The 26,721-nt window shown below is 40.8% G+C and overlaps 1 protein-coding gene across 2 annotated transcripts; it reads right to left on the bottom strand.

Annotated features, from left to right (window-relative positions):
- Positions 1-1,511: 1,511 nt before the first annotated feature.
- Positions 1,512-26,353, bottom strand: smarca4b (SWI/SNF related BAF chromatin remodeling complex subunit ATPase 4b). 2 transcript variants are annotated; one of them, XM_084715536.1, is made up of 34 exons: positions 26,251-26,353; positions 25,422-25,675; positions 23,639-23,771; positions 22,028-22,585; positions 21,729-21,827; positions 21,041-21,299; positions 20,654-20,780; positions 19,794-19,967; positions 19,514-19,687; positions 19,240-19,413; positions 18,498-18,545; positions 17,744-17,874; positions 17,036-17,093; positions 16,848-16,960; positions 16,566-16,713; positions 15,935-16,098; positions 15,748-15,814; positions 14,847-14,957; positions 14,076-14,318; positions 13,877-13,990; positions 13,577-13,684; positions 12,161-12,247; positions 11,936-11,982; positions 11,676-11,842; positions 11,324-11,487; positions 10,178-10,438; positions 10,007-10,084; positions 8,603-8,821; positions 8,248-8,510; positions 6,892-7,000; positions 6,644-6,745; positions 4,958-5,090; positions 4,650-4,789; positions 1,512-2,572 (listed from the first exon to the last, which is right to left on the bottom strand). In XM_084715536.1, exons 2-34 carry the CDS (start codon positions 25,635-25,637, stop codon positions 2,537-2,539), a joined length of 5,025 nt encoding a protein of 1,674 aa, XP_084571662.1. In that variant the 5' UTR covers positions 25,638-25,675; positions 26,251-26,353; the 3' UTR covers positions 1,512-2,536. The 2 variants fall into 2 exon arrangements, with proteins under 2 accessions (XP_084571662.1, XP_084571663.1); XM_084715537.1 differs by having other exon boundaries at positions 10,211-10,438.
- Positions 26,354-26,721: the final 368 nt, after the last annotated feature.

Genomic DNA, 26,721 nt, shown 5'->3' with positions numbered 1-26,721 from the left:
CCAACACCATACAGCCATGAGGCATTCACAAGCAGAGAAGAGCCACTGTCCCCCTGGTCCTTTGTCTTGAAATCAAAAACATAAAAAGTGCAAAGTACATCAAACATGTTCAGAAATCCTAAAATCACAACACAACAACTGAAGGAGAAGCAATTAAAGTTACAGTACTCATCAATGATGTAGTCTACAATCAACACTTATAAGTGCTCATATCAGGAGTGTAACAGGAAAGCAGCAGCGAGGTGGAGTAGGCTGTTTTATACTGTATCATATGTACAATATTAGGAGACCGACCTGGACTTAACTCCATTAAACCTCAGTCAAACAGCTGTGGCGAGTTGCTAAAGAGCTTCTGAGAAGTCTGGAAACACCCTGCACCCACAGCAGGCTGAGTCTCCAACTCAAACAGCTGTCACAAATATGTGATGTACACACACCTCGGTAATCACAGTGGCTCCAAAGTGGCTGACGGCTCTTACAACACACGGCCACAGTGAAGCAGAGGTGAAACATCAGGTTTGTTTACATGTGTATGTCCAGAGGGAAGGTAGAGGAAGGTAAGGTGGTAGCTTCATGCTGGGTGAAAATATTTTCTGTTTACATTCAATGTTGTTTACTTCGTTTTACTGGTTCCTGCCAGCTCTAACTCCTCAGGTTAGCTAAGGACTCATTTTTGGTTAGGATTCATCCAAAAACTGAGAAAATGAAATGTATGGACGGGGTAAGCTGTAAATGAATAGCTCTACTTGGGATCAATGAAGTTGCCTGATTTTGACATGTCTTGTTACTTATTTGTTAACAACAGATAATTTAAACACTTCATATGCAATTTTTCTCACATTAAAACAATAAAAAAAAGACGTCATTCGACTTCATTCCTCTGCAACATATCCAGTGTTTCCCCAAAACTGTAGCACCAAACCAAAAGAACTGTTATCTTGAATAAAATTCGGGATTTCTCTTGATTTGAACATCATTGGAAACATTTTTAAGTACGATGTAAACACACAGCTCAAAAACTATATTACATATGTCTAGTTGTTCTTATACATTGTAATGCAGAAATGAAATGTATTTTTTGCCTAATTAAAGCCTTATTTCTCCAAAAGGTGGGGCTACTTATTTTGGAGAAAGACAGATGATATTTGAACACAACAGCCAAACAAACACATCCCTCTCTTTAGTGCTCCTTCAGGAGCTCCACCCCAGAAATCTGTGAACGTGGAAAAGAAACAACGTGGCAAAGAAACAACGGTAACTACTGAGGAATATGGCGGATTCCAGTGCGTCTCCAAAGGGTTTGCTTTTCGAGCACAAACATCATATCATATCATATCATATATCCCATATCCCAGAGCCACGGCTCTGTAGAAACGCACACAGAACGGGGACTAGAGGACCCTGAGGAGATATTTGAATTTGATAAATAGTGTATTGGATTTGAAGAGCACACCCCACCTTTAAAGACTGTTTTTGTTAGCTGTAATGGAAACATTTAATGTAACTACACCAATTCAGCATTTATGAGCAGTATATAAACATTTGACAAATAGTTTATTACACACTATAATGAAGTTGTAATCAGATATAAACATTCATCAGTGTGTTTGTTGTCCTGTTGTCACCCATAAGAGGAGTCTGGTTTATAAATAGATCATGAGTGACAATATAGTAAAGTTGCAATAATATAAAATATGTCTTTATAATGTACATTAATTACCACTTGTCCTTAATGTCCACTAATGACTGCTTATAAATGCTAAAGAGGGGGACATTATGTAACGTTACTCTTGCAACTGTTGCAGTTACTGTAGATATATATATTTGCAGTGTATTTTCTAACTTAAGCAGAAAAAGATGAAAGACAAGAAAATTTAAATTCACAGGCGTCTTGTTTGAAACTGTCCTAAATGAACTTATTTAGATGATAAAAAGGATGAAATAAGATTACTGGTTGCCTTTCTTTCTATACGTTTTACTTAATTTAAAAACTGAACTATGTGGGAAAAAGTTCTGTATTTCCTGATATTTGCAGTCCACACTTGGCATAACAATAATCACCATTTGTATTATGTGTCATAATATACTGTTAAATTGATTATTATCTCATCCCTAACTGCCAAATCTGTGTTTGGCATTAAGCTTGTTCTTATTTTCTAATCCACTTTCTTCTCAAACATAAAAAAAACTTAACTGTTTCATTGAAACAGTCTTTTAACATGAGTACACAGACAAGATAAAAAGCTCATTTCATCCCTCTGTGTCAAAACTTTTTCAGTCTGAGCCGTGGCAGAGAATCAGAAAAGGTTTAACGTCTAAAGTCTAATTAATTTGTTATTTTATGATATTGTTTGTGTCCTGTTTCCATGTGACGTAGTTAAATAATAACACTGTGAATCTGTTTCTGTATTGACAGTAAGGCAAACCTGCCTTCTATTTCAGTCCTGTGACATTTGACTGAGGGTGGATGGAGTTGACAGAGGCAGGTTTTATTTACTCTCTTTATGGCCCCGTCTCTCCCACATCACAGCGCCGTTCAGGACTCCTCATCAGTGGCACTGGGGGAGCGCTCCTGGAAAAGAAAAAAGAGAAAACAGGAAAACGTCTTAAATATTGTCAGCAGGCCTCATCCACCGCTCATCAGTTCTTTCTTAAATTTGTTCTCAAGAAAGTTCCCTCAGAAATCTGTCAGATTCATGAAGGTGTTCTTAAACTGTAGATTTTTTTCTATCTGTGCTCTTAGAATGGTGAATATAAGGACGTGAGTATCAGCACCAACTTGAGCCTATATAATTTTAAGGTGCGATGTGGTGAGGGGGTAGAGATTATTTTCCCGGAAATGACAGATTTTCTATCCTGGGGACAGGGAACTGTCCCAAAGTATGTGGGCTTAAAAGCTGACAACTTTAGTGTTTTCTCTTGTGGTATTAATAATTATTGAGGCAGAAGAACGCCATTTCAACATTAATCAACGTTATAATGAACATAATATTAACTGTGCATGCTGCGTGCAGCTTGACCTTCACTGTGGCTGCATGCGAGGATGAAATGCAGAGTTCAGCCTGTGATCTGTCACTGTCTGACTGAACAGCCTCATGGAAGCCATGTTTTACAATTCTTCACAATTTAAACTAATAAAATAAAAAAAATTGTGTTCAGTGTTTAACATAGTAGGCATAATAAAGTTAATGATGACTCAAAGTTAAAATGCATATCTAATGCATATCTTTTATCTCCCTGGCTTTCTCCTGTCTCAAAATGAAGATGGTAAGTTTTATTTTTGTTTTGTTTTCAAAATAAATATATTTTTATGTTACATGTATTGAAACATAACTCTAAGAAACAGAAACCCTTTCAATCAAATAGTGAAGTTGTCTGATAGGCTGACTGGAGTCTCTGTACTCCAGGCAGTTACAGCAGATTACAGCTTGATTTTAAATGACGACTCCCATCATTTACACAGTGAACTTCTTCTTTCTGGAGGTTCATAGTCCCGAGGCGCAGAACAAAGTGGTACAGAAATGGCTCAGGTGAAGAAGTCATAGCAAGATTGCATAGATACCATAAAGTAATGTTTATTTATTTATTGATTGATTGATTTTAGCAATCATTCATTTCACTTTATCTTATTTATTCTTGTGTTTTTTTATTTATTTGATTGACTTTATTGTTACTTCTCAATTTTATTAAGTCCTTGGAGCCTTTGAGTACTTTTATGTCACATTTGTATTTGTTTGTCTTATTTGTAAATGTGTCAAGATGGATGCCCTACAAATAAAGTAACCTGAACCTGAATCATTTTATCTAAAATCTGTCGCTGTAACACCATGAAACACACTGACACAGTTAAACACCAGTGTGTAAAACCTAAAGGCAGGTGATAATTTTAGTGAATAAGTTTGTATTCAAAATTTAAACAGTTGCTTTTGCAGTATAGACCAAATATTGCATCATATAAAACCCCAAAAAGGTCACTACAATGGTTATATTTTTATGATTTATTTACAGATGAACTCCCACTGTGTAGCGTGCATCCAGATCCCATCAAACTGCCCTGTGTGACCTCAGATGGTGTCTGGGACAACCACAGAAATTAATAAACATAAAAAAATAAACATATGCACTAAAACCTGTTTGATTTAAAAAAAAAATAAAAATAACACGTTTCATTCTTGAGATTATTGGTAAACTATAAATAATGACAATGTATAGCCAAATTGATTATTTTAAAAGAACATAATGCTTTGTAAAATACAGGAAATAATTAATAAAAATCTTAGAATTTAAATATAATAACACTTTTTACAACTGTGGAACTGAAGAAAACATAATAACCAATTATTTTGCACAAACATGTCAGCACTAAAATGTGTATTAATGTGCTCTTAGCTAAGAACAAATCAAACAGAAAACTCTGTTAAATGCCATGATCTTTACAGAAGCCATAAATGGTGTTTAAGAAGGAATTTCCCCTTAAGAATGGTAAGTGAAAGAGGCCCGGAGTCTGCAACCACACACAGATCAAAATGCACCTGATCAGACTTTGATAAACGGATGACAGTCATGGGACATGTGCCTTATGATATGAACAATGATGTTAATTCTGCAGGAGTTCATGAGCAATATGTGAAAAAGTTAAAGTGAGTCACCTCTTCCTGCTCGTCCTCAGAGTCGTCATCACTAACAACAGGTTTGGCTCTGGTGCGTCCTGTTCGTCTGCTGCGTCCCTTCCCCCGATCTCCACCTTTATCCTTCCTCCCCAGACGGATTTTCACTTTCACTGAGCGAGCTGCAGACACACACACACACACACACACACACACACACACACACACACACACACACACACACACACGTTTATGATTTAAATCAGCAGAGCACTGTTTTAAACCACAAAAAAAACAAAAAAACAAAAACTAAATAGTTTCTCCTCTGCTCCTTACAGAAACATGCATACTTTCAGACTCTGATCCTTCCTCTGGCTCCTCTTCTTCTTCCTCACTCTCCTCTCCCTCGCTTTCTTCCTCCTTTTCGATCTTTTGCCTCAAACTGGTGAAAACTGACTGGAGGACGATGGAGTCTTCATATATCTGCTCACGTGTGAGAAAAATGGTAGAAAATAAGTCTGTGATCAACATTGTGGACATACGGGCAACACAAACAGAAAAAAACAGCTTTCAGTATCAGTTCATGATGATTAACTAATACTTTAGTGAAAAACTGAAACATGTTCTCCGCCATGCATAAGTATATTGATCCAAATACATGCCAATCTGCGACCATCTCCGGTTGGTTGTTTGGACAATCTTCTTGGATGATTTTTGTCATTTTTATTTGCTAATTTAATGGTCTGTCTGTGAGGAATGAGTGAGAGCTGCTGACTCTAATTCAGCAACACCCACTGGACTGGAGGGCGAGTGGGAGGAAAACAGCCTTCAGAGCCACAACATTTTTTTGTCACATCTAAATCAGTGAATCAAGGATTTATGTCAATCAAACCACAGTTGGTGGAGCAGTGGAAAGACTGACCAAGAAGGTTTTGGTGAGTTTTTTGTCGAGTTTAAATGAAATGTGTTTCACAATGAGTTTTAAGTTTTTAGTTTACAATTAAGTTTTAATTCAATGATTCAGAAGGTGTGCAGTTGTATTTTTGCATTTGACATTTTGCCAAAAAACAGTTTATTTTTTCTTTTGCTGGACGTAGAAAATGTATGTGGTGTATTTATCGTGGTGACCTCTCACTGCGTGCACATATCTCCCAATGAACACTCCACTTGGCCAGTTTGAAAAATTTTATTTGTCCTCCAATCCTAGAGACCCTTAGAGCTCAGTGCACTGCCACCTGAGAAAACACAAGCAAACTAAGAAAACAAGAAACATTGTCTGCAGAGCGAGCAAACACAACCAAATGAAGAAACGCTCTGAGTAGCACCGGTGAACAGAACAGAACAGAAACAGCAGTTGTTTCCAGAGGAAATTAAAAAGTGATGAACATAGCTGGGACATGCTTTTTATTGCTTTTTACTGCCATGGCCTGTGACTCGTGAAGTTACTGAAATCAGCTATCCGTGAGCTTAATTGTAATTTTTTCTGTGGGATTATAAACCTTTTCCAGTCATGTTGCCATCTGTACCACCGCATTTCTGTTTTCTCTTTTTAAAGCATGTTTCTGTATTTAGTTGTTTATTTGTGTTGGCTGTACTGTGTTTTTCTAAGTGCTGTACATGTTGTCAGGTTGCTGTGGAAATCTTAATTTGCTTGTGTTTTGTCTATTTTAACCTGCAGTATGTCGGGCTCTCATAGCCACCGTATATAAGTGACTGCTTGGCCGATCGGCAACAAGACACATAATACATTCGAGGTAATCAGGATAAACATAAAAAAATACAGTAATAAAATGTATAATGCCCTAAGAGTTTCTTTAATCAGATTTTTGGCATTTAATTATAGTGCAAATATCTCCAAGTTTCCTAAATATAGGACAAATGTGGCTGAGATATGAAAGTAAGACAAATGGACAGACCTCAGTTTTAATGTCAGACATGATGTAAACATGACTCTAACCAAACAGCCCACAGTGGAGACAAGGACAGCGCGTGTTTTCCTGTCTTCATGGGTGAACAGCGTCCACAGTGAGTCTCACCAGTGAGCCCTCCAGGTTGAAGGTCTGAGCGTTTTGGAAGAGCAGCATGACGTCTCTCTCCAAGTCACCCAGACTGCGGTAGCGATGACCTCGAATCCTCTCCTGCAGTGAACACGCAGCACGGACAGAGCTTAATATATAAGAAGTGTAACATGTTGTGTGTATCTGTTAACCTTTAAATCTATCAATAATCAGTACAACCACACTTCGGTGTATGGGCTGTGCATCAGTTTTTGTTCTGATCTAACCTTGATCTTCCTGAAGTCCACAGGTTTGCGGATCAGTTCGTAGTACTCTGGCAGCTCTTTCCGAGACGGCAGCTGGATGAACACCTCACTCAGCTGTCGCCCGCTAGCGCTACAGGAAATTACATCATCAGAATGAGGAAAAACATCTGAAAGCTGTGCATTACTTACTTATTCCATCATATCAAATTTCTTTTTGTAATTTTATTCTATTTTAACATCATGCGTGCAAGATAAATGTCAATTTCTATAATCATTCTTCTCTATAAATAAAAATGTAAACTTTATCTTCAGAGTTCAAGTCCTCTACTGTTCACCAGTTTTTATCTGAACTGTAGATTTTCATCAAACTCTGCATGTTAGTGTATTTAAATGCCACAGCCTCATGTTTTAGTAATTAGTAAGAGTTAAAGCTCTCATTTTACAAACAAGCATAACTGTTAGAGGGAGGCGTGGGCAGGGATTTAGTTGTGAGACCCTTTAATTATTTGTATCTGTTACTCTTGCACTGGTTGTCAATAAATGTTTGTTCACAAAAAAGCATAACTGTTAAAAAAGATATGAAAAATAATGTTTTAATGTATGAGAAAATGCAGAAATGAAGTTTTAAAGTCCTGCAGTCAGTGTTTTTGCTGTTGGTTTGATAATATAGTAATGTTATGCTAATTTTACACAAAGAGAAGGTACCTGTATTTGGTGCTCAGCAGGTGATAATTTTGGACCCTACTTTCCAGTATGTGTTACACAGGTGGATACAAAGATGATGGTGTTCATGTTTTTGATGCCATTTATGTGACATCTAATGAAAAAATGTATTTATATACATGAGACTGTTGAATTTAGGAAATGTGCGCAAGCAGCTTTGGAAACTTTATGATGAATTTTCTCAGTTTGTATAACTGTCATGTAACTGGAAGTGTTACATGACTTCCGTTTTGACCTCAAGTTGACCCAAGACTAGAAAAAATGATGGCTACATTTTCACAACAGAGCTATGGTGCAGAGATCCCACAGAAATATCTAATGAGGAAGTACAACACTGAAGTAATACTGTAAAACACTGCATGAGAAAGTACTGATTTGTCATTCACACACAGTGCTGTCAGTGAGGGTTGAAATGTCAGAAATATTTGCTCTGAAACAGTAAAAAGACATTAAGTGACCTCAGAATCATTATGTATATTATATCAATTCTGTATTATGGGTCAGTCAAATTGTTGCTACACCCTGATATCAGTTAAACATGAACTTTTCTGCATACATATCTGCAAGTACATCCATCTACTGTATCTATCTAATGTGTATGGCTCAAAGAGACGTTACGTGTCACAAACTACAGGCAAAGCTAACTTCTGCTACCTGTCTTTATACTTGATGACGGCATCCACGATCTTCTTCATCTTCTTCGTGAGGGCGGGGGGGTTGGGGGAGAGTTTCTCAGCAGGCGGTCGTCCCCTCTTCCTCTGCCTCTTCCCATCTTCATCTTTGTCCCCTCGTCCTCGCCCACCCGAGGAGGAGGAGGGACCAGGGAGATCTATGTCGCGGTCCCGCTTCCTCTTGCGGGTTGTCTTTTTGTGGCGTACCTCTTCTTCCACCTCCTCCAGCGTGCCCTCCTCTATCGCCTGCAGGGGAAAGATGCAGACTGCGTGATTAAAATAAAGGTAGGGAAGAAGAATCAACACTTTCCTTGAGGAAGTTAAGTTTTAATTTTAACCTTGAGCCACTGCTTCTCAGTCAGTGAGTCGCTGTAGTCCACCTCCTTCCGCTGCCGAGAACCTCGTCCAAACATTTTCTCCTCCTCCTCCTCACAGGTCAGCCGCTCGACTTCAGCGTCGTCCTTCATGATCCAAGTAGGCAGCTCATCCTCCTCCATCAGACGAGGTTTTCGCCGTGGGTTACGGGCCTCCTCGCGACGCCGGTCCAGGTCCATACGCTGAGGGAGGGAGAGAAGGAAAAAGGACAAAGAAACATACACATGGGGAGAAGATTTAAGGGTCATATGTGAGGACTTGTATGAGCTCTCATCAGTCTCGAGGAGTAACGGATTACAAGTAATAGGATTACATAATTAGGATACCAAAAAAATTTAACTGTATTCCATTACAGAAAAAAAGATGTAATCAGGTTATAGATACATTTAGTAAAATTGAGATTATTAACAGGATTGCAATTTTAAAACATATTTTAAAATAAATAAATAAAACACATTACAAAACTTCACAAATCTCACAACATCATTCTGGTCTCAGTGAAACCATAGCCAATCTTGTAGTCGCTAATTCATTATCATGCCAGCCACTAATGTTAGCTACACAAACCAACCGCTAATGTTAGCTATACAGACCAACAATACAGACCAACCGCTGTGCAGGCCAACCACGCACCTTAGCTACACATACTACCTGCAAACGTTAGCTATACAGACCAACTGCTAATGTTGGCTACACAGACTATCCCCTAACGTTAGATACACATGCTAACTGTTACCCAGATCAACGGCTAACGTTAGCTACACAGATCAGTCACTGACTTAAGTTCCACAAACCAACCGCTAATGTTAGGTACACAGACCAACCACTGATGTTTGTTATACAGACTAACTGCTACACAGACCAACTGATAAAGTTAGCTACATAGACCAACCGCTACACCGACCAACTGCTAATGTTAGCCACATAGGCCAACTGCTATATTTTGCCTCTTAGCCTGCTAACCTCACAATACTACTACTTCTACTGAAACATGGGACTGTAGGTAGTGATGCTGGTAACCAGGATTTATGATGGCTTACTCGTCTGAGTGTGATGTGGTGTGTAGCAGAGTACATTTAAACATGCATAAGTATCACAATTAATCTAAATGTGCATTAGCACATAATAAAGGGGGAATAACTGGGCAAACAATAAATAATGAACATTAAACATTATATTGGGCTAAACAGTTTCACTATAATGAGGATTGAGGTAATCCAAAAGTAACTGAAAGTGATCAGGTTACATTACTTTTTTATAGTGATACTGGGATTAGGTTACTGATAACTTCTTTTTTTAACAAGTAATCAGTAATTGTATAAAGTAACCCTCCCAACCATGGCTCTAATTTATCTTCAAACACTGACCATGAACTGGTCGAACTCCTCCTCGCTCCTTGCGATCATCTGGTTGACCGTCTCGTCATCTGGCACCTCATCCTCCTCCTGAATATGGCAGACACACATTGGCAAGCAGCGCATAAGAAAGCACACTCTACTGTCACTTTAAAATTGTGTGTTGCTGGTGCTTGCACACACATTCATGCGTAGACACACTTCCTGACCCCAGACCTCGTCTTGCTCCTCGTGCTCCAGGATGGCCTGTAGGAAGGCCCGGCGCTCGTGGCTGGAGGACTTCTGGTCAAACATGCCAGCCTGGATGACCTTCTGGTCCACGTTCAGTTTGTACTTGGCAGCGGCCAAGATTTTCTCCTCCACACTGTTGACAGTGCAGAGACGCAACACGCGTACCTCATTCTGCTGACCAATACGGTGGGCTCTGTCCTGAGCCTGCAGGTCCTGCACAGGTCGGGAGGGAGAAGGAGAATCAAGTGTTCAAATCAACACAATATGAAAGTTCTTTATAGTAGCTTTAAAGGCTAATGAACTGCCATCCTGTATATCTCTTGCTAACTGGATCATTTAAATTTTTATTAAACTTTTTTTGGCTTCTGAAGGGTGTGTGTGTCAGAAAAGGTTTGGGAACCACTGTCTTAAGGTATCCCTATCCCTGAGTATTTTTTTTATTCTGGGGTTTAAAGATAACAAAGTTTTCATAGTCAATGACCAAACAGTCAACCATATTTTTGCCCTTGTTCCAACTTCCAAAAAATGGGATAAAAGTTAAAATATTCTTGTCTTCCTTCTGCTGGGAACCCCCTAAAACCCTCTCAAGACCCTTGTTGGTCCCCAGTCCCCAGTATGAAAACCATTAATTTAAATCACAATGTAGCAATGGTTTAATTAGCTACTCCACACAGCATTTTCACATCCACACTGGAGAGACCAGACAGAAGCATTAAATTAATGTTGTTTCCAAAAACTGCATCATAATTAATTTTCAGACCAGAATATATAACTTCCACAAAGACTATGTTCATCTGAATGAGAGGGCAACTATGAAAAAAATTCTGCTTTCAATGTCTGAGCTTTCTTTTGATCATCTCATTGTGTAATACTGTGAGTCATCAACTTTCTTTTGGCTGAATAAGCTGCAAACATCTTTTTCTTATTGAAGTCAAACAAAGCGACTACTGGTATTCAATAACTGTCATGTCCGAAACTGAATCTGAGGTCTCTGGGTCTTCATGCTTCAGTGATGTGTTCATGTCCATTCCCATGTGTATAAGTGTCCTACAGACACTGAATGTGTCTCTTGTAAATAAAAATAAATATGCATCATACCTGATGTGGGTTCCAGTCAGAGTCAAAAATAACCACAGTATCGGCAGACTGCAAGTTGAGGCCGAGGCCTCCAGCTCTCGTGCTCAGGAGGAAGATGAAGTACTCCGACTCTGGATCATTGAATGTCTTCAGTAACATTCCTCTGTCCTCAGCCTTCGTAGTGCCTGAGATGTGAGGGAGGAGGGGAAAGAGAGAAAAGCAGGTGAAAGAAATAAGGGGAAAAAGCAAAACATACAGAGGATAAGCCAAAAAAAGTTGTAAAAGAAACAAGATTTCAGGGAAAAGAATGAATGAAATACTAAGGTGATAAAAGGATACGTTCACAAACACTTGTAGAAGTAATCCGTCTCACCGTCCAGACGCAGATACTTGAAGTTGCGATAGGCAAAGTAGTCCTCCATGATGGTCATGAGTGAGGTCATCTGACAGAAGAGCAGCACTTTGTGGTTTGTAGCTCGCAGCTTCGGAAGGATTCGATCCAACACCTCGAACTTTCCTGATGCTCGATACAGGTCAGGACTGACAGAGAGGCAGGTGGACTGAGTTAGAAGGGTTACAACCTGTGTGTTTTATGTGTGTGTGACTTTGACCTAAGATGGAATTAGCACTTACCCCTGGACTATCCCACCAGAGAATCCTAAATGTTCAGAGAAAGATTCCTGCAAAAACAATCAAAACTTAATTTAGTCAAATACGGTCAAACACTTCAGACTGCAGCTTTGCACTGAAGCGCATTTTGTCAAGTTTCAAGTCAAACTTAGAAAGAAGACAGATTCTTCTTCAAAGCTGATGTAGATGATGGACCTGGAGACAAAATACCTCACTCCTCCGTCATACCTCTATCTGCTGGAACATGTACGGGTGGTTACAGATCTTCCTCAGCTGCATGATGGTGTTCATCAGTGTCTTTGTGCCTCCTTTGCCCTGTTAAACACAATGTGCACAAACCCCGTAATCACAGTTTTATTCTTTCATTCAACATTAATTCATAAAGGCTTGTTCAAGGTCAGTCAGTGAGAGATCAATTAGAGCAATAAGTGATCTCACAAGAATCCAGTTTTATACTCTTGTGTCATGTAATTCATAAGAAGAAGAAGATACACAGCTTTATTAATGTCAATTTAGTTGTTCAAACCTTTGCTGACAGTGAAAGCCAAACCCTGCAGAAGGCTTGTATTTAGTCTCTTAATTAATCATAAGTGTGTGTTGGGCGTAACATCAGTGTGATCTCCTATTCCTATTAAAAGCCAGGTGCAAGTTGGAAACCGAACTGTTTTCTGCTGAGGAAACAAAGAGATGGTGCGCGAAGTCAAAGTGCACAAGCAGACAATCTACCGAAGCAGCAGGAATCCATCAAAGCTCCTTGAGGTAAAGCAAGAGTGGAAGGAAGCAGTGGTAAGCATGTCCTTGTCTTCTGATGTCAACATGAAAGCAGTATAATCGTGACAGGAGACGGGGAACCCTCTGTCTGTCTGATATTTAACTGAGGAGGAAAAGGACTGTTGCTGTGCATGTCTGTGTGTGTAACAAGCCGAGTGTGCGGGCGTTGTGAACACTCATGTAAACATATCTTACTGTCTGAATAATTCTTCCTTTAAATAGCAGAAAACGCTACGTTACTGACTTCAGACCAGGTTTTTGTTGGTCAGTGGCGCAGTTTCTTTCTGCTGCCTCAAGATAGCAATTCACCAGCAATGCACCTGACCACCCCTCATTTTAAGACCAACTCAACAATGGGCGCTCAGATAGGTTCAAATACATTTGCTACTAGTGTGACTCACCAGATGCACACAGGTATAAGTCCTGCCATCGGTTGCTTGCTTCAGGCAGCATTGTGGTGTTTGCTATCTACATTCCCCAGGAACAAACAAAAACAAGTTGCAACCTACATGCTGAAAATGGCAAATTAGCACCTGGGATGCTAATGATACGAGTGTAAACAAGCTAACAGCTGTTACCTTTTCTTTTGCAGTGATGTAGTCATTTGAATGCCCGACATTGGTTTAAAGAAATGCAAACAAGGCAGGATGTTTTTTTCCCCTACAGCAGAATGTGTACACATGCAGCCGGACATTTCTCCAGTGCTGGGTGCTATGGAAAGAGGTCTGGCTCTGCAAGACTTAATTTGCTACCTATACAACTTGGGTGCTGGGGGGTAAGTGCATCAGTCAGAAACCAACAATGACACCTGAGACTTGACCTGAGACCACTTTTATGCGCGTGTAAGATAGGCTAAAGTGTTAATGTCCTCACCTTCTTGTCTTTCTCTGATCCATCAGTGAGCAGGACCCCCTTGGCCTGCATGTGTCTGTACAGAACCCTCTGAAGAGACGACATGTCACACTTGATCACATACTCAACCTGACGGAGAGGAAAGAGAGGCTGAATTAATGAAAGAAGTCGACAGAAGAAAGGAACAAAGGCTAAAAAGACATCAGCTGATTCAAGGCTAGAAATGGACATTACACATTTGCTATCAGTTCATCTGGACTGTTCTGTGTTCATGTGTTTGTTAGTTTATCTGCTCTGTGTAATGAAATTGGTGAAACATGCCTTCTCTGGAAGCTGTGCCTCTACTTCCTTCTTTAATCTGCGTAACAGGAAGGGACGAAGCACTTTGTGGAGACGACGGATAATCAAGATGGTCTCTTCTTCATTAAGGTCCACCTGGAGAGAAAGAGACAAATCGCCTGCCTGATGTCATCTCTCATACACTTAAATAAAGGGAGGTGATGTGGCTAAACCTACACACCTTCTCTCCTGTCATGGCAAAAGGAGCGTTGAACCACTGCTCGAAAGTACTGCAGCTCTTGAAGATAGTAGGCAGGAGGAAGTTGAGCAGCGCCCAGAGCTCAGGTAGTTTGTTCTGCAGCGGCGTTCCTGTCAGCAGGACTCGCCGCGGGGCAAGGTAGTGTGTGTTAAGGACCTGTGTCAGCTTACAATGGTGATTCTTCATTCGGTGGCCTTCGTCCACTATCATGTACTTCCAACGAATCTGGACAGAAAAGAGGAGATGGGAGTACATTTGGATGAGGCCACTACTGCACTGTCTCACTGCATCCAAACAAACCAAAAACATAAAGTGCTCGTAAAGAAGATCTCCCGTTTGTCCTCATGACTCTCGCTGGCTCAGTCCCAAGCCAAAGCCTGGAGCCTCCACATGGGACATGGGACTACAACACCCACCTGTCAACACAGTCAGCAAGCCTACATGACTACATGAGAGCATAGCAGCATGATGGCCACAGAGGACAGTGGGAGACTGGCGGTGTCAGTGTGTGGCAGCACCTAGGAGAGAGCACTGAGACGCAGCACAGGGGGCGGTCAGATTGGCCAGGATCTAATACTTTCAGAGGAATTTGGGGATTTAGGGAGTGGGAGCCGACAGACAAAAACAGAATGAAACCTTAAGCAAAGTCAAGTGATAAATAAATAAGAGATAAAAAGCAACAAAATGTCGTTGTGTAGAGGGAAACTGTGACCCTGTCCTTCTGCTTGTGCTTGCTTGTACATGTCAGTTTACCTTGGCCAGCACTTGTTTATCTTTGATGATATACTCATAAGTGGTGAGTAAAACGTTAAACTTTCCACTGCGTAGTTGTGGGACAAAGGCTCTTCTGGCAGCAGGAGACCCCTGAAAGACACAGAAAAATTACATTATACAACAAAACAAAAATGTAAAGATAAAGTAACTTTAATATCTTAAATCATCATCCCTATATGGATAATTCTGATTATTTGAAGTGGGGTTGTCTGAGGTACTTATCCACAGTCAGTGTATTTGCCACAGTAGATGCAGCAGGAATATCAGCACAGAAACTAGGTAATGTAATGCTGTGGACAGTGTCAGCAACACAAGGGATTTTAGCTACTTAAAAGAGGCCCACCTAAAAAACATCAGTGCTATATTTAGACTCTTTTCACATTATTCTCTCCAAACCAAACAGACTCCTTTAGCAAAATTAGCAATTTTACCTCACAGAAGATGAGGGTTACTGGTCTTATTGTGTGACTTTGGTGTGTCTGAAGTATCTTTGTTTAAACACTGTTTAAAACACTGTCAGAAAAGATGGTCTGTTAAGTTAAAAATGGTGAAAATATTCTAAATATAGCGCACGGTTGTCAGATATTGTTTTTTTTAGGTGGACCTCTTTGCTAAAACATGTTTTGTTGCTGCCCCTGTCCACAGCAGTACATTGTTTAGCTTCTGTGCTGGTACTTCTGCTGTTTCTCTGAACTAGTGGCATGCTGACCCCCCATCTACTCTTGGCAATACTCGTGTCTCATACAACCCCACTATAAATAATATGAGTTATCCCTTTAATACAAGCAAGAATACAATGCAAGTGCATTTGTATATACGTGTTCTCACATTTTGTGTTTATGACCACAAAGTGAGATACATTCAGGCTGCAAAAACTCACCTTGTAGGACACTTTAACGACTGTCGGTGCCCACTTGTCAAACTCATACACCCAATTAGAGAGAGTTCTGTAAATGAGACACAACTCAGCTTAGTTATCATTCAACAATTTAGTAGTGTTTGTTTTAATAACTTCCCTAATGAGGGATACTTAAAACATATAAGGTATCTTTGCAGGATTTGCTCACGATAGGGGTACAATGATGAGGTAGGGTCCATTGAGCCGCTTGTGCTCCATGAGGTACGTGATGAGGGCGATGGTCTGGATGGTTTTTCCTAGACCCATCTCGTCTGCCAGGATCCCGTTCAGGTTATTGTTGTAGAGGGAAACCAGCCACTCCAAACCTTTAATCTGACAGACAAGCAAAGGAGAGAGTCTAATGTCTGTTAAAAGCATTTATTTTGCTTGTCAAAAATGTCTTTGTGACTATTTTTTTTTACTGTTGCGATTATTAGTAATGAAGGAAATCCAAACTAAAAACTGATTTTTGGAACTGACACATCCGCAATAAGAATTTGATGTCAAAACTTAGCATATCACAAACTCAAACAAAACATTTTGTTGAAATGCCATCTTAAAACAAAAAGTGCAGGGAGCTGCTAGCAGTATTTCCAAAAAAATAAATTTAAATTTGTAATGAACAAATACCTCCCTGAAGTTTTATAAAGTAAATAAAATAGAAATAAATTAAACTGTTTACTGAAATTTGAACTGAAATTCCTACCGAAATGCCTTTAAGTATGTGTTTAAGTAAAATAGAGCTGGTGGAGCCCAGCCGATTAATAAGAGAATATCATGTAACTGATGTGATTGATCACCTGATACTGTTTGAGCTGTCCATTTATTAACAAACTGGACTGTTTCTCCACCTTCTCTGTGACAGCATGAGCCACTGAATAATAAGACTGGAGCCCTCGGGCGAACGCTGCACCGCTATACTCATCATCCACATCTTGTTTAGCATTCCTGTAAATGAACACACAAGAGTTTTATTCAATCATGGTGCAAAGTCACTTGGTAGACACCTTTTGTAATACCTTATGAGAAAATAAATAGTTGTTAAGGTATTTTCAAGTGCAGTACTCAATATATGTACTCACTCAATGATGTGTCGGACGTCCACCTCTGACACGTCTTCACTGTCGGGGTCTGTAATCTTCTTCTTTTCCTCCACCGTCGGAGTGGCAGAAGGTTGAGGCTCCTCCTCTTCCTCCTGTCAGACAGCTGGTCAGTGATTGGAGCAGTGAATATGAAACTGGCTTCAAACATGTCTTTTAAAACAACCCACCTCCTCCTCTTCCTCCTCCTCGCTGTCTTCACTGTCTGAGCGGGGAGCCACCTCATAACTAGATAAAATACATGCATGCCCACATTACATGAACAGGCCCTGTATCTGAACATTTTAACCAATGTCTTTGTGAGGCTGCACCATTAGTAACAAACCAGGAAACAAAGTAGTTGGAGAACAGACTGTCATTGCTGTACCTGCAGCCAGTGGTGACAACTGAGTAAGTACATTGTACTCAAGAACAGTTTCTGAGGTACTTGCACTTTACATGAGTATTTCCATTTTATGGAACTTTACACTTCTACTCCACTGCATTTAAGAGGGAATAATTTATTTTTTACTTAACTACAATTATTTGACAGCTGTAATTATTTTCTTTTCTGATTAAAATTTTACACCAAAAAACATATGAGGGGCTTATGGAACAAAATTTATTGTTGGCTACAGCAGTAACATGTGGATAACACATGCATTAATAATCTAATAATGTCAGATAGAATTATCATTATTCATTCATTATTATATATAATAATATCAGTCACTAGGGGACCTTTACCTTTGATACTTTAGTGTGTTTTACAGCTAATAAATATTTGAATACTTCCTCCATCACCTCATACATTCACACCAATTCCATGGCTAGAAAGACCTCCTTTCCACACACATTTACATTCCCAAGTCACTCTTCCTTTCTCTAGACAGTCTCACCCAGGGTTCATCTCCAGCCAGGTATCCAGCTGTCCGGCTTTAGGAGCGTCCACTCCTGTCAGGATGTTCCCACTGTCCACATGGATGACCTTCACAGGCAGGTCACTCATCTGACTCGTCTCATCCAGAGGCTGCAGGGTAGGAGGAGGAAAGATATCTTTTGGACTGGACATGTTTTTTTAACTGGGTTTACATGGTGGCTAAATTAATTGAGACAGAAAAATTAAGGTTATATCAGTAATGATAATGCTGCTGCTGTGTGGCCATTTAACAACCAATAAATATCAGGCAAATATCCAGTTATGATTTACACATTTCATGCATTTTACAGGTTTTGTTTGACTGTTCATCATGTTGCTTCCCAAATTATTTACTTTGCCTGGGGTTTTAGTCAATGACTTCTAACTTTGGTCATCTGTTGCATCAGCAGTGCTTTGAGATATGGACATTTACTGTGATGTTTAAAGAAAATGTTGCACAGTTACTGTGAACAAGAAAATCATTGTGGGAGCAAAGGGCAGTGTGCACATTCTACTTTTTTGCCATGACAGCACTAAAAAGCACAACATGACCCCCTGAAGCTGAAATTGGATCTATCTTGTGTTTTAAAGGAGGTCTCTATGGAGACCACAGACAGCAACAAAACAGCGACTCAGGTGTGCACTGTGATCCCAGTGTATTTAAAGAGCAAGAGTACATTTTAATGTACAAAATAAGTGATTTTGAATATTTGATTTAACACCTTCTCCCTCACCTCTCCATCAGGACCCATGGCAGGAGTCTGACCCTCAGCAATCTCCAACTGCAAGACAAGAAGAAATTCTGTCACTGAAAGTTGTTGGTTATCAGAAATAAGTACAGTAGCTTAGTGAATAAATCAGTGAAAAAAATTAGACTTTATAATATTGGAGGTGACTATTAATGTTCAAGCTCAAGCTCCATCTGCAATTAATGAATGTGAATGTGAGCATCGTTAACTCTCTGCTCACACACTGTGTTTTATGAAAACCAGCATGAATATTTAAGAGTTTTAAAGAGTTTTATTTAAAAAAAAACAGGTCTAAACAATCTTGTGCCTGCCAGGTCTGAAAAAATGAATCCAAATATCAACAACATTGGCAAAGAATTTGAAACAACACATTAAGTTAAGGCGTCTGATGAGTCTTGGGTAATATCTGGGAGTAAGTGATGATCACAATGAATCATAAATAAATGGTAGGACCACAAGCCAACAGCTGCAAAGTTCCTCCACCCAAGACAAACCAACAGCATTTAGTTAAGGACTGGTTGGTAATTCATTTAGTTTGGGAAGGGGGCAGTGACAGTGGTTGAGAGCTGGGCATGGGTGTGTAGGAGGAAGTTTTATTGGAAAAGAATTGCTCGTTGTGAAGTGGATCCCACATAGAGAGGGTAGAGAAAATGTACATAATGGAAAAACTGATGTTGAAATCATCAATAACATCTAAAGTATAAAAAAACTCTCCTGCTTTCCATACCTTCTTCTTTTTCTTCTTCTTCTTCTTTTTCTCTTTGAGGGCCTGTGCAGCTTTGTGAGCTCTGACCAGCTCAGTGAGGTTGGCGACATACTCGTCAGTTTGCTGCAGCAGGTAGGCCAGACGCTTGTCCTTCTTCTGGTCAATCAGTTTACGATAGCCCTCCTCATCCTCAGCCTGGGAGCACAGACACGTGTACAGTGTGTGTAGGAGGGTCTGTGTGCTGGTGTGAGTGAGTAATGTGTGTGCTTGTGTAACTGTCTCTGCGTCTTCTTACCATAAGTCTCCTCATTCTCTCTTTCTCAATACGCTCATTCTCTTTCTTCTGCTCCCGCTCGGTGTTGGCATGGTAGGTGGCCACAGCTTTGGTCAGTTTCTGCATTTTGCCTGTGATGGAGCGGTGGTACTCTTTGAAGTCTTTGGCGTGCTGAAGAATGCTGTTGAGGTACTCCTAAGATCAGAGTGCAAGTATGAGTAAAGAACTGAGGAGAAAAAAACACAGGAGAAGATACCACTTTTAATTTATAATCACAGGCAACGCCACAGCTGTCCTCTACCTGATGTTTCTGCCGGCGTTTGCGCTCTTGCTCGATCTTCTGCTGTTTCTCCAGTTTCTCTGTGATGCGCGCCTCTCGCAGAGACTGACGCTTGCTTCGCTTGTAGGCCTTGGCATCAAGGGCAGTCTCGAGAGCCGTGTCACGACGCATACACACCACCACCTCCTGACGCAGCTGTGGACAGTTGCACGCACAGACAAATATACAAACATGGACACAACATTATCAGCACTGAAAACATGAAAAAAAGTTTCATCAGGGTGAAAATGTGAAACTTGATGATGTAGCACAGATGTTTTCAAAGTGGGAGGCGGGCCTTTCCAGGGCGACTCCAAACTGTTTCAGGGGAAGTTCAGTGAATTGCAATGAAAAAAAATCCCACATTTGTTATCAAACACACTGAATAGCTTGAATGTGTGCGATTTGATTAAAGAGACACAGTATGAGAGAACTGACCCATGCATAGTCCCGTCCCTTTTTAATTTGTGTTCAAGAACTGTTTCAAGCTGATGTAGATGTTGATAAGCTAGCTAGTCAGCTAGAGTTTTGTTAACACTAGCTAAGTTGACTAGGTGACTATATATGTCACTTTTACAGGTCCCCCAGCCACATCTTTTAACCATCTTCAATATTTTCTTTTCAACAAAGACAGGACTAGCACATCGTGCAGTAAAGGAGAAAATTGAAATAGGACTTACCAATCAATTTGACTGTTTTTCCCACTTTCCCAGAGGCAGAAACTAATTTACTTTTTAAGTACGTGGCATAATTTGAACTTATGTAAAACAACAATATTAGGTTATATTGGTTCAACTGTTGAGTGTCTACGGGATAAAATAACATTCTGATGTGATGCATACCTGTCTCTGGAAGTTCAGCAGTCGAAGGGCTTTGAGCTCAATGGTAGCTTTGGTACGTAAATCACCTGCCAGAGAGCCCGGCAGGTTCTCTAGTTCAGCGATACGATGAGTGATACGAGCCTGTAACCTGAGGGAGAAAACAGCACAGAACTGCAGTTATTTAATTATGTTTTATTCATGCTTTTTGTTTTTTGTGCTTTTGATCTTGAATATTTCTGATAAAAAACATGCTGAAATTGTTTTTGAAAGTCCTGAGCACAATTAAAAGTCTCGTGCAGTGTACTGCTAATGGTAGAATATACAGTTATCTTCAGATTCAAGTGCTCAGATTTAACTGAGTGATTTTCTACTCCAGACAAAATAAACGAGACGGAGGCCCTGTCGTACCTGTACTCTCTCTCCTGCAGTATCTCCACAGGATCGAGGCCGCAGGGTTTCTGGATGGGGGTGATGCGGTTCTGCTTGGCGTGGTAAGGCATCATGGGAGTAGGCTGTGCCGGCTGGCCGGGAGACTGGGTCTGTGGAGGCATAACTGGGGAGGCAGCGGGGGGAACTGAAGGAGGAGCAGGAGAGGGTCGGCCAGTGGGCTGAGGGGGAATCAGTTTCTGGGGAGCGTTGGAGGGGGCTGCTGCGTTCACCATGGGGCCTGGAGGGAAGTGTAGTGACAGAGCAAAGGAAAGGTCAGTATAAAGTTTGTCAAAAGTATCAACACTTTTTTGATGTGTTTAAAGTAATAGCATCGAAAGTAATGAAGCTATTAAAAAATGGTCAAGTGCTCATTTAAGACCTCAGTTCAGTCTTTGTTTTCCTGCCATAAATTTGTTTTGTTGTTGTTGGCAGAGTTGAAGAGGCCACATAAGTAACATTCAGACCACAGGACACTGAAACCTAAAATCTTCTGCAGCACAAGAAGTTAGGCATTTCATGTTTAAAGGCAACCTATGGAGTTTATAACCACAGGCAGCGCTATGGACCAACAATTTAGGGCGGAAAGGCAACAAGAGACGTAGCAGCACACCAACAAAGACAGGGAGGAAGCTTTGTGAGTGTTTTATGAGAAAGCAGCACCACATACCTTCAGGCCAGGACTTTGGAGGTCCATTTGGATTTTGTCCCTGCATCCCAGCTGGAGTTCCTGATGGTCCTGGAGGAGGCATGTTGGGACCCATCATTCCTACAGAAAAAAAAATAAAGTACAGACTCTTTTATGTCCAACAGCAAATTTATAACATGGGTCTTTTAAAATTTGAGAAGAGATTTTTAGGGGTTATCTACAGTACGAAGATTCAACAGGTATAAATGTGTCTTCTATCAGTTACCCATCAGACTGTAGGACATAGCTTTGTATTTCAGACATTCCTCACGCATTCTCACCATGAGCTCGACTGTAGCCCGAGCCCATCGGCCCAGGCCCTGGTCCTGGTCCTACGGGTCCACCCCCTGGTCCTGCTCCAGCCCCAGGAGCCAGGCTGGGCATGGGCTGCTGCTGCTGCATCCCAGGCATCGGCCTCTTCCCTTGGACGGCCATCTGCAGGTGGTCTGGCAGGGGCTGACCCCGGGCCAGCATCTTATAGGCCATGATCTGAGCTCTGAGCTGGTGGAGCTGGTTCTGGTTGAAGGGAGTGGGGCCCCCAGGGCCACCAGGACCTCCAGGGCCTGTAGGCCCCACAGATTCAAGCCCAGATCCAAGGCTGGGGACACTGGAGCCCAGACTGGGTCCAGGGCTAGGGCCAGGGCCGGAACTACCTGGAGGTCGGTTATTGGGGCCCAGAGTATGTTGATCTCCACTGGGGCCGTCTAAAGGTGCAGAGGCAGACCCGGGGCCACCAGAGGAGGAGGAAGAAGAGGAGGATGGCATCAAAGGTCCAGAGGGAGGACCATTTGAAGGGACAGGGCTGGAGTGGTCAGACCCACCTAATGGGGAGTGGTAACCTGGAAGAGACAGACAGACACAAAGGCAGACAGACAGTCAGGTAGATGAAAGGGCTGCTGGGTGGATACAGCAGAAATTTTCTCACCTTAGTGACTAATTTGAGATTTTGGGAAATATGCTTATTTGCTGTCATGCCAGGAGAAGTGCCTATCTGGAAATCTGTCTTCAAAGTGAGGTTGCCTGGCAACCAAAACCAAAAATAACCAACCACACCAACCGAGAACCAAATATAACACCACTAATTGCTGTTTTTTGTAGTTTGTGGTTGATATAAAAAAAAAATGAGATGCATGTTAGCTCTGTGAGTGCTGGAGGGTGGATTTTGTTACCTTTAGACAGAGTCTAGCTGGCTCATTCCTCCTGTTTCCAGTCAATATGCTAAGCTAAGCTAGGGTTAGCATATTTACCAGCAGCAGGGTCTGAGAGAAACAATATTTTGATTCTGTTTATGTCCTGTACATATGGCAGAGTTGCCAATAAAGTTGACTTTGACTTTGAGAGACTCGAGAGCGGTAATGATTTTCTCATTTAACTCTTACGTCAGAAAGCAAATAAGCTGATTTCATAAAATGCCAAAACTAGTCCTTTAACAAAAGCCTGCAGCATAGCTAGATAAACAAGGAGCTATTAGCTAACACCAATCAAATCCCATCAGACTGTTATTACATAATTTATTTTAACTCCGATTCACAATACTAAGCTTGTCCGTCCGACTGTCTTGTTTCAGTCCCTGTATCCTTTTCTTACAGCTGTCAGCATTCAGAGGTCAAACTACGAAGTTGCTGCCTGACTGTTAACACTGTCTTTCTGACTGAGCTGTGTGATTGTATGAATTTCACAATCTTGATATTAAAATAAACACTTCAAAGTGTTTGAAAACATTGGCACATGGTTCATTTCACACCTTGCGACAGCAGAGACACTCCCTGTGAGCAAGCCCGGCCGCATGACTACCTTATTACACGTGTGTCACACTTTATAGAACACAGCTTGTCTTACACAATACTGGAAGGGATGAAATTTCTTAAGATGTCTCTGTATAACATGCCTACCTTGCGAGTGTTGGTCTAGAGGACTGGGTGGGGGGCCCATACCACTGTGCCCGCCCTGTCTCATAGACAGTCCCTTCATCTGATTGAAGCGGCTCTCCTCACTCATGCTCTTCTCATGCATGCTCTCCATGGGCTGTACGAGGAATCAAATGGTGCGTAAACTATCAATCCATATGGGGAAATTATTAGGTAGCTGCAGCTGCAAACATGGAATTTACAATTTATTCAAAAAGAAAAAAAAACATAGCCCCTTACAGAAAGTTGGAGATGATATAACTTTAAAATGTCTGTAGTTTGATAAAGGTGTAGGCAGAAGCTGCAGCTTGTAATGCCTACTTTAACCCATCATATTTAACAAGAGAAAGCCAAACAACAAAAACAAACAAAACAGTCAAAATAAAGACAAAATGAAAGTCAGCTTATATCCTTTAAGTTCATTTATCCTGCTTTTCTACATGAGTGTTTCAATCTTCATATTTGTTCAGTATGTTAATTCTAAACTTTTGTTTAAACCTACTTAATATTGTACTCGTTTTCAGTTCCTCACTGAAAGTGTTCCATAAATTTACTCATTTGACTGCAATACAATGTAATTTTACACTTGTCTTCACTAATGGGATTTTGGAAAAACTAATTAAATTTCAAATCACATTGAGTTTCTATCTTTTTAAACATTTTTGAAGACTTCCAGGTAATAATTGTTTTTTGTTTTTTGCACATAATATGAAAAATTTTAATGTCTCCCCAATTTAGTCTTTAATTTCATATATATGACTTAGTTGGTTCTACATTAGTGGTAGATTTGTTGACAATTCTTGTGGCTCTATATGTGATATAGGTCTGCTAGAGAAAAAGCACATTAAAATAAAATACAAAACAAGTAAGATAATGTCAGTGACAATTCAAGCACATATCATGTAGACTGGAGTTACTCAAATGTATGCATGTGTTGCAGTGCCAGTATAAGAATGTGCTCATTATGAAATATTGGCACCATAATAAAATATTAAAATAATGAGTTGAAAACTGATCAAAGGGATTCTGCAAATTCTATATATCCTCCCCTTTCTATGGGAAATTGACATTTAAACTCCTTTAAAAAACAGATTCTGGAAAAAGAGGGTTGAACACTTTGGGTCAGTGGTTTGGATCAAATATAAAGATGAAGGACAGGAGAGCTCTCCAAAAGTTAAGCCAATGCACCTCTGTCGTCCCCCGTTGGCTGGCTGCAGTACAGGTTATAAACACTGCTAAACTAAACTAAAACATCAAATACATTTTTCCCAAAGATGGTTTCTGACAATTTAGGTAGTTCTTCTCATGCTGATGTTTGTTCAAGTGTTCATTTTTCTGATCAGTTTGGTTATTTGATGATATAAAAACTGTGTTTCACATCCTGACTGACGGCTGAGTTCTGCTTTAGATTGAGTCAGTGGGTTTTGAAAATGGCAACTTTAAAGTGTAGCTCCAACCCTGATCACTGCTGCGCAGACTCTGGCTTGAGATGGTGTCACCAGCTGGAAATGACAGCACTAGTATCCAGGATATTGTGTCTTCCTTTTTGGTCAGTGGGAGGAAGTTGATCTTTATTCATCTCAATGGTTTGGGTTGAGCCACCAACCCCAAGTGATGACCTGTGACCTGTGAATCAACTGTCTTCCTCCAGAATCGCTTGAAGCAGTTTTAATATACTTAAATAACCCTGAAACTGTGGGATATAGATATATTCTGTCTGTGGTGGTGGTGTGTCTCAGTGAGACATCAGGTGTTTGTACATCCTTACTTTGTGCAGAGGGTGCATGCTGTCCTGGCCATATCCAGAGGGCCCTGGCTGGGAGTGACCAGAGGATGGAGGGCCAGGGCTGGGGCCCATCATACTGTGAGAGGAGCCCGGGGAGGGCCCAGGACTGGGGCCCAGCATGGCCCCAGGGGAGGGACCCGGACCAGGGGAAGGACCTGGGCGAGGGGTGCCTCCCATGGGGGGATCTGGCGTCGACATCGCCACGGATCTCCTGCTCCCGGATGAGCAGCAGGGACCTGACGGAGAGGAGAGAAATGACAGAGAGAGAAGGCAGAGACAGAGGGGGAGAAATTATCTTTGCATAAGTGTGTCAATAGTAATCTAAATATGCATTAATTTAGTGGTTTGATCAGATAAAACTTTTAAAGAAATCTTGACAGTGACGCTGCATGTCTGTCCACAACTCTACTCTTCTGATAAATGAAGTGGGTGCACAGTCTTTGCAGGATGAGATGAATTTCAGTCAAACGCCTATCATCAGATGAAGACCTTCTCCTGCTGCGCTGCACCAAATCACCCGTTGAGCGCATATGCATTTACAGCTGCAGGGTGTACCGCTGCACTGCACTGAACACGGGCAAATACTGTAAATTATGCACATGAGCCCAAGCTACTGAGAATCTCCTCTCTCAGACCACGAAAGGGTGTCTCGTTAAATATAAAAAAGGGGAATGGCGGACTGTGCTTGTGCGACTGACCTACCCGCATCAACAGGACAGACAGGCGGTGCTGGCTGGATTTCTGCGCTCCACACTCTATTTTTGTGGGAGATGAAAGAAAACGCAGCAGTCGTCGCAATTAGTCCACTCACCCTCTTTGTAATCTGCCTTCAAGCGTTGATTTGTTTCACCGACGTGGCTCGAGCGCCCCCTCCACCGCTCCTATGACCGAATGTCTAGTCACGGCTGCCCCGCGGTGCGCATGCGTGCGCAGCGACAGTCAGGCTCCTCTCACACTGTACATGAAGACCGGACTGTAGGTTTATACAGGGTTTGTTGCATTTTAAGAGAATATAAGGATACAAGTTTAAAAGTTTAAGTTAAGTCAAACCTTAAAAATATATTTATTCATCTATTTATTATATTATGATATTCATTTATTATGTCGCGCTGTCTTTATTGTGGAGAGTGTTGTGTGCAATTTTTACTCGTATTAATTAAATAAATAACTAAACTTGAAAAAAAAGTATGTATACTGCTGTTAGATCATGATAAATTGGGGGGCATGAACTGAGTAATGGTGATTATAGTAGTAAATTAATGACAAAGCATAAAAATACGGA

Source organism: Lutjanus erythropterus, chromosome 3 (assembly GCF_056507025.1).
Source record: "Lutjanus erythropterus isolate fLutEry1 chromosome 3, fLutEry1.hap2, whole genome shotgun sequence".
NCBI lineage: Eukaryota > Metazoa > Chordata > Actinopteri > Lutjaniformes > Lutjanidae > Lutjanus > Lutjanus erythropterus.
This window is presented reverse-complemented; position numbering and strand designations above follow the sequence as displayed.

What these genes read in the sequence shown, in the direction of transcription:
- smarca4b (XM_084715536.1), bottom strand. Translation starts at nt 25,637, where the DNA reads ATGTCGACGCCAGATCCCCCCATGGGAGGCACCCCTCGCCCAGGTCCT. An exon ending in TGCTGAACTTCCAGAGACAG is followed by an intron (nt 19,968 to 20,653) that starts GTATGCATCACA and finishes AACTGTCCACAG; the next exon opens with CTGCGTCAGGAGGTGGTGGT. An exon ending in AGGAGGAGGAAGAGGAGGAG is followed by an intron (nt 16,961 to 17,035) that starts GTGGGTTGTTTT and finishes GCTGTCTGACAG; the next exon opens with GAGGAAGAGGAGGAGCCTCA.